We start from the raw sequence: 8,445 nt of genomic DNA on the forward strand, positions 1-8,445 counted from the left end.
CATGGGACAAAAGGAAAGCAGCGACGGAAGAATGCATAAGATGAAACGGGAGATGAAGCACTCGAACCCAAACAGGGACAATATGAAATAGCATATTGTCCGGAGAAGTAGTGGCAGAGCAAGGACGGAGCACCATTAAACTCCCCGCGATATTGACTGTTTGACGCTTCCTGAAGTACTTGTAATCCGCCATCGAAGAGAAAGAAAAAAGGTAGTAAGGTTTCATGGGTCGAATAGAAATCGACCCATTTAGCCTCCAGTTTATCCCAATCTGTTGGAAAATCCGGTCAACATCAAGATATCGTTGATCGATAAAACGGGCCGTGAGAACCCTATTAAAATCCAAACCCGTAAGATCCACACAAAGGTGTGGAGGTAAAGAGATACTAACACCGGCCCTACAAGGAGGGTTGAAGGAGGAAGAGGCCATAATTGTGAGAAAATTTGTTTTAAACAGAACAAGGTGGAGATCTGGAATAAATAAAAGTAGAAATTAATTTATAGTAGAACAGTGAAGAAGGGGTTGGCCGAAAAAACGACGTGGCAACAAGACGGAGCAGCTGAACACACGTGTAAAACTTCTAGGCTATCAGCCGACATGTCATCAGACAAACAGAAGTGGTGAGTTTGGCCGAGGAGGTAGATAGTGGATGAAAAAGAAGAAGTTAGGTTGATTTGGTAAGAAGGAAGACAGAAAAGATAGGTTTTTGTCGAAGAGGTGGAGGCGGCGTAACAAACCTCAGAGGGAAGGAACTCTCAATTTAGAGAGGAACTCTCAATTAGAGAGAGAAAGATACAATTGTAAAATTCACATGATATTAAAGTAACGGATACATCATCATCATTATGTTTTGAATTAAGTGAAATATCGTTATCTTATGATTCGCAATAAGGCCTTGTTTTTTTGAACTTAATTTCTGCTCATTTCAGATCAGTTCAGTTCAATTTCGTTCAGTTTAGTTCTTCTCTTCACAAATTAACTCTTACTTTAGTTCAGCTCAGTTCCATTAAGTTCAGTTCAGCTCAGCTCAGCTCCAATAAGTCCCTGTTTTTTTGGATTGAAATTGCCTGAACGCTGAACTGAAGTGAATGGAGCTAAGCTGAATTGAAGTGAATGAAGCTAAACTGAATTGAATTGAGGTAAGAGTTACGTTGTGAAGAGAAGAACTGAATGGAACTTAACTGAACTGAATAGAGCTGAACTAAACTAAACTGAATAGATCTGAACTAAACTGAAATGAAATGAGCTGAAATTAAGTTCAAAAAAACAGGGCCTAAGTTCAGTTCAGTAGACTATACATCCGATTTACTACATTAGGTGGTTTAGTTTCTAAGCATTGAGATAAAGTTTTCGAGTTTTATTTTAAAAATTATGTGTTTTATAAATTTATAAGTTCATTCACTTAAACATTAAACTCAAAAAATTATAATAAAACTCAAAAACATCACATATAACCTTAGAAAAATTTGAATTTTGAAGTCAAAAAAATAAAATGTAACTTCTAAACTTTATAAACTTAGAAAAAATACACATACACTCAGTTATGAATTACGTCTGATGTAATACATCAGATTTATAATCCTTTTTTCTGCTTGTTATGTCTCACAACTTTTTTTTTTAAACATTATTTAAATCGGGTGTGAGTTGTAGCTTGTGATGGTTGCAAGTAAGAATTTGTGATAATGGGGTTCATATTTGGTGTGTTTTTTTTTCTTTATTTTTAGCTAAAAGGAGTCGGAATGCAATTTCTCTTTACCATAATAGAATTTAAACTCGGATGAGTATTCTTCTTATCTCTCATAGTTTAAACAGTTAAATTAGCTTACACGGTATTTCAGCGTTTGTTGGATAATTTCTTTACTTGTTTTGTATTCTATTTTTTTTTTGTATTCATTCTTTTTAAAAAGTTAAACTAAGAGGTTTAACCATAAAAATAATTAGTAAATACATTAATAAAAATTGGTTAACTTAGCTTCTTTATCTTGCATGCAAATGTTTCAAGCTAATCAATTACTAACTTCTACTTTCTTCGCGTTTTTGGGTAAGATAACCAGTTAATACAATTACTCTATATCTATTTAACCCAGTTTAATAATTTATTTTACGAAGTTTCTTGTAAAACCACCTTATCCAAAAAAATGTTACGTCCAACTTTTTGTTTTTTTTTATTGACTCCGACGGGTTGTTTGTTTGAACCTAGAAAAACCATCTCGTGAAGCAAGTGTCGCTAAAAAGTACAGGCATTGGCCAAAATGTATTCATCATGTGAGGCCACCTTAGCTTCTTTATCTTGCATGCAATTGTTTTAAACCAACCAATTAATAATCTTCATTTTACTTATTTAGCAATTCCTCCCAACAACAATTCTCTTAACTTTCATGATTATTTTTTTCAGTATTTTTCCCTTATTTCTCTACACAAATACTTGTATATAAGCTGTTTTACACAAATTTATCGTTAAACAGAATCTTTTAATAACTATTTTTACGGTTTACCACTAATAGGGTTATGTTTATATTCGTTTTACAAGAGTTTGTCTAAAACGGGTTTTTTTGCAAATCTTTTTTCAGTTTTTGATTTTCATATAAACTGATATGAATATGGGTTTTTGGTTTGTAAACGGTCTTACAAGAGACTAATTTACGATATTATTACTCATTATTTTAGAATTAGTTAATATACACTCATCACAATAATCTCTAAGAAATCGGATAAATATTTTAGTTTGTTGCAGAATAAAATAAAAATGAGAGAATTCATAGAGAATACAAAAACTAACGGCCTTGCTTCATTAATCGTATACCTAATTGTTTTCACAACAATTTTAAGCATTTTAGCCCTTTACTCCCCTTTCTCCTTCCTCATTCCTGGGAAACGACTTCCGATTAACCTTACCGATCACGGTACGTTACATGTTACACCCGTTATTTATAATTCGTCACGTCCAAACGATTCTACCCATATTTCAAAATACGAAACAATGAATTATGGGTAGAATCGTTTGGATGAAATTATTAGACGTAATGTTGTCTTATCGATATAATTATAGAAGTGTTTGATGATTGTTTAGAAGCGAAATCTTATATCATTTGTCATATCATATTTTATCATGATAAAATTATGAAATACGAAGTATTACGATAAGATATTATAATACGAGTATGACAAATGGCTTGTATAAGTATTTTATTTTTAACAATAGATGTTCGTTATTGTATGTTCTGCAAATTCCGTCATACCTGGTTCAAATCCCATCAGCAACAAATTCGCCCTTGTGGCTCCCTCTAGAGTCTAGACCAGTACAATATATCGAGGAAGGGAATCTGTGAGGCTGTGACCTATTATTGTTACCATACTTCTGTCTTAATCACTAGACTAAGACCTTTTCTGTAATATTTTCAGATATTTCGAGATGTGATTTGTTTGATGGGCAATGGGTTCAAGACCCAAAGGGCCCACTATACAAAAATACAAGTTGTTCAACAATCCCATCATCAAAGAATTGTTTCTTGCATGGAAGGAATGACACAGAATTCTTATATTGGAGATGGAAGCCATACGGATGTGAACTGACAAGATTCGAACCCACAACCTTTCTTGACATAGTTCGCGACAAAAGGCTCGCGTTTATAGGAGACTCGGTTGCTAGAAACCAAATGGAGTCACTTTTATGTCTTCTATCTCAAGAGGAGACTCCAATAGATGTGTTCAAGGATGCTAAAGATCGGTCTCGAACATGGTTCTTTCCTAGGAGTAATTTCACCCTTATGGTGTTATGGACTCGGTTTTTGATCAAGGGTGTTGAGAGAGAAGGCGGTGTGTTTGATTTGCACCTTGATCAAGTCGACGAAAATTGGGCTCAAAATGTGAGTCATGGGGTTGTGGATTTTGCCATTGTATCGGATTCGCAATGGTTCTTTAAGAAGAATTATTTGTATGAAAATGGGAAGTTGATTGGTAGTCTCGATTGCAATGAAACCGATGTGAATGAGTTTGATGTGGGTTTCACGATTGGCAAAGCCTTCCAAACGACACTCAGGTATCGTTACAAATTAAATTACTCCTTCTGTCCCAATCATTTGTTTACTTTTTATATTATTTGTGACAGAGGGAATATGGTATATGCAATATATCTACATTTAGACGAATTCACTAATTTGATTTTTTTTTCGAGTACTACAGATACATAAATGATTGCGAAAATTGCAAGGACATGGTGACCATAGTGAGGACGATATCTCCGTCTCATTTTGAGAACGGAACATGGAAAACCGGAGGCAATTGTGAACGAACAAAACTGTACAACACCAAAGACGTAGGGGATTTGTTGACGGAAGGCAAAAATAAAGTCGAGTGGGAAGTGAGGAACGTTCAATTGGAAGAAGTCGAGAGAGTGAGGAAAGACGCAGCGACAAGTAGAGATAATTTTCGAGTCATGGACATTACTAAAGTTATGGTGACGAGGCCTGATGGGCACCCTGGTTCACATTGGCGCGACAAAAAGAAGAAAGGGTTTAATGACTGCGTACATTGGTGTATGCCTGGACCGATTGATGTATGGAATGATCTTATGTTAGCTCTATTAAGTAGAATCACATTGTAGAGAAACAATTCCGATTTAGACTAGATAATGTATACATATGCTCCATCCGATTTATTGTTTCTTCCGAATATGTGATGAAAATTTTGACACGGGAAAGATACTTAAATCGTTCTCGTGTAATTAGAGATCGATCAGCTGCAATGAAATGTGACATGGTCCTGAATGGTGCTGGATGTCGAAGTTAAAATCGACCTCCCTGTCTTTTACATTGTCATTGAGCAGTCGGACGACTACTTAAAAGCGGAGAATGACCGTAAATCCTAGGTACAATAAATCCATCTAAAGTCACAAAAAAAAAAAAAAAATCAAGATGTAATAGTAGAAATATGATTTTTTGTATTAATTCAATTTTATTGATGACAATTATTACATGATCCCTCAATTTAACCTCTTATACTCCCTCCGTCCCGATCAGTTGGTTACCTTTTTGTTAGAGTATTTTAAACAAAGGTAAACAAATGATTTGGACGAAGGGAGCCGTTCTTAAAGTAAGAGAGGGATCAAAACAGAGAATTACATGATAACAAGATCCATAGTAAAATTACATGCATATATAATACTCGTACGTAGTAATTCCTTCGGATACAATTCATATAAGCAAAATAATTTGCAAATATGATGTTCCCCATATCCGGTCGTCGATCCAATTATCCGAGGACGGTCGAGATTGGTGAGTAGCAAACTAGCAACCGCATTCAGAACGCAATGCTAGTTTGCCAAAATGCAACAATTTATGCAACCATGAACCTCCCTTATGCCAAAAATAAACCCAATGTACTTTGCCAATTGGGTAAAAAAAATTTTTGGATGGCATAAGGTTAAGGCACCAAAAAGAAGCTACATCATTGCTTGTGTGTAATCCAACCGCGACTTTCCACGTGTAATCGGAGAAATAAGGCTCCGAATATAGGGAAGGTACCCTAGGAAAAAGTATAGTTATATAGTTCGTGCATCTTAGTGAATAAGCCTTATTTGACTTTAGGTTGTATTGTGAAGAAAAAAAGCTTACGCGAAGCTTATTCACTGTATAACTAGCCTTAAACCCGTGTGTAACCAGTTAAGAGTAGGATATACTTATTCATCGCCTTGAATGTACCAACAAAGAAGCATGGTGGCACATCGACGAAGAATGTAAACCCGAGCACGTTGCTCTTTAACCAAAGAAGCACACTTCCTTGTGAACCCATTTCCCTTTCTCTTAGAAGGGACATATGAAATGTTCTTGTGTTGTTGAACTTGAGCCATTTCTAAATTGATTATAATTTAACTTACGGAAAATAAAGAAAAAAAAAACTAAGTGTGTTTGAGAGAGGAGAATGTATGAATGAACGAATGAATGAATGTGATGGAAATGTAAGTGTAAGTATGTGCCTTTATATATGTGTAAATGTTAGGTGTTGACTAGATATATTAAACTCTGGTCCAAAACCCCTTCCCCTTATTAAAAAGACAGGGTTACAAGTTGATGAACTGTAAAAAGAGATGAACACGTACAATCTCGGGAACAGAGGGATTTGGAAATACGAGAAGAATTACGATTTCGAGGAGAAGGGGGTGAACATGGTCATTAACTTTTTTTATTTAGTTACAAGTGAAGGAATTGAGTAAGGATTATTATATGGACGGTTGTATGGTAATTGGGAGTAGGAAGATTATAAAGTGAGCAAAGTGAGCATAAGAAAATGAGAGAATGCTTGAAATAAGAGAAATAAGGGAACAAAAGTCCGGTAATTGAGGTGTAGTTTCGTGTTATGAGGGGTTGTTTGTTAGATTTTTAGCATCACATGCACTAATTACTATGTAACTCTCATTACTCATTAGTCATTTCCAACACACGCATACATTTGTTACACTACTGTTTACAGCAAATTCCATGCATTGTTATTTGTAAAAAAAAATTGTTCAGGACACGCACTTAGTCTTGCGTGAGACGGTTATACATGAATAACTTAGGATTGGTCAAATTACATAAGAGCCAACCCGCTCCTGAGTAACCTAGCCCGACCTGCCTGCCTGCCTGCATGCATGCAACCCCTGCCCCCAATGCCCTCTATCCAGGGTCGGTTTCGGGTGCAGAATATTAAACTCGGCCCGACCTGTGCCCTATATCTTGGGTCGCTTCAGTCCCCAAGCCAAGCCCGGCCCGTTTGACCTGGCCAAGTACTATAACTTGGTATATTTATTTATAGAAACTTATTATACTCCATATGACTTAGTTAGTTTGTTGTATGAATACAATACGGTCTCTTTTGAGTTTTTGTGTATAAGATCTTTCGCATGTATATAATTAAGTCTTTCGATGTTAGTTGTTAATCTTATTTTATTTCTTCAGGGTTCGGTTGAAAGCATGCAACCTTCTTACACGATATTGATTGTTAGTGTGATCTACGACTTTTTTAGTTCGAATTTGATCTGGTTATAAATCCTTAGGATTAACATTTTACTATTGTTTAAAGTATATTTTTGTATTTAGGGGGTCTTAAACTCGAAAACTTTGATTAACTAAATCGTCAAGTAACACGGAAGTAGTACTACCATCAACCATACATAGTAGGTTTGGTTGTTGGAGGCTTGAACTTTTGTCTAGCCTTGTAAGGACACAAACACGAGAGTGAGTTAGTTGGGAAAGTTTTAATAATAAATACTCCGAATTATTATTTGATGCATATAATCATAATTCCTTTGTTTTAATGTGTTTATAGGGGTGGTCAACAGTGTGGGTCGGCTTTGCTAACCCGGCCCGCTGATGAACCTGGTCCGCCTGACCGGGCCCGGCCCGACCCGCACTATATCCGGGCCGGTTATGGGTCCCCAAATGTCAAACCCGGCCCGCCCAAACCCGGACCCGCCCTTGACCCGCCATGGGTCACTTCTGACCCGGCCCGTCCCAACCCGCCTCAACCCGGCCCGTCCCGCCCCCTTACCCGGGCCGGTCCCGAGTCTCCCAAAACCTGACCCGACCCGTCCCCGACCCGGCCCGGACCTGGCCGACCCGCACTGTTGACCACCCCTAGTTTATATTACATATTGCATATTTTGAAAAATGTAAACGGACGATCCTAGAAACCATTCCCCTTCATCTTCCTACTGCGATTAGAATCCGAACAAAGATCAAAAGGGTGATGATATCATTATCTTTCACGTTTTACTGAAGATCTTTGGCATGTGAATTGAAGATTTACCGATACGATGCTAATCTTTTTAATCGCTTTGTTAATTCTACGATTTTCAACAAGCCAAGCTCTTGGCCTTTGAAGTAGTCGTAGTGTTTTAATTACGTGCATAATCAATCACATGGGAACAACTTACAACCATAACACTAAAGCAATACAGATTTGCTGCTTGATTTGCTAATCATAGGATTAGTATAAGTACAAAGAATCATTGAACTAGCATTTAACTTCTTGATAACATTAATTAATTGTTGATGGTTTGTCAAGCAAATACATATATGGGTTTGGTATTTTTTTTAGTTGGTATACCTTGGCTGTTTTTAATTTGCTCCATCACAAACTATTTGACCAATAAAATGTTAAATAATGGGAAAGTTGACTAAACTAAACGAAGCTGAGCTGAACTAAATTGAGCTAAAGTAAGAGTTAATTTGAATGGAACCGAGCTGACTAAACGGAGCTGAGCTGAGCTAAACTGAATTGAAATTAAGCCAGAAAAAACATGGCCTAACTAGCTAAGTAACACTTGGAATATTAATCGTATTATCATTTTTTTTTTCCGATGTGGGATTATCTTTATTGGTGGGTTCACTTTTAATATAAATCTCGAAAATGGTACAATGCTGACGCAAAGCTCATATCAATATTGATTTGGATATATGGTTGCT

At 36.4% G+C, this 8,445-nt stretch overlaps 1 protein-coding gene across 1 annotated transcript; it reads left to right on the forward strand.

Moving 5' to 3' along the window:
* Positions 1-2,104: 2,104 nt before the first annotated feature.
* Positions 2,105-4,788, forward strand: LOC141638050 (xyloglucan O-acetyltransferase 3-like). Its single transcript, XM_074447500.1, has 3 exons — positions 2,105-2,904; positions 3,404-4,040; positions 4,184-4,788. The coding sequence occupies exons 1-3, from the start codon at positions 2,748-2,750 to the stop codon at positions 4,602-4,604; spliced, it is 1,215 nt and encodes a 404-aa protein (XP_074303601.1). The 5' UTR covers positions 2,105-2,747; the 3' UTR covers positions 4,605-4,788.
* The last annotated feature ends 3,657 nt before the right edge of the window (positions 4,789-8,445 follow it).

This window comes from Silene latifolia, unplaced genomic scaffold (genome assembly GCF_048544455.1).
Source record: "Silene latifolia isolate original U9 population unplaced genomic scaffold, ASM4854445v1 scaffold_167, whole genome shotgun sequence".
In the NCBI taxonomy this organism is placed as follows: domain Eukaryota; kingdom Viridiplantae; phylum Streptophyta; class Magnoliopsida; order Caryophyllales; family Caryophyllaceae; genus Silene; species Silene latifolia.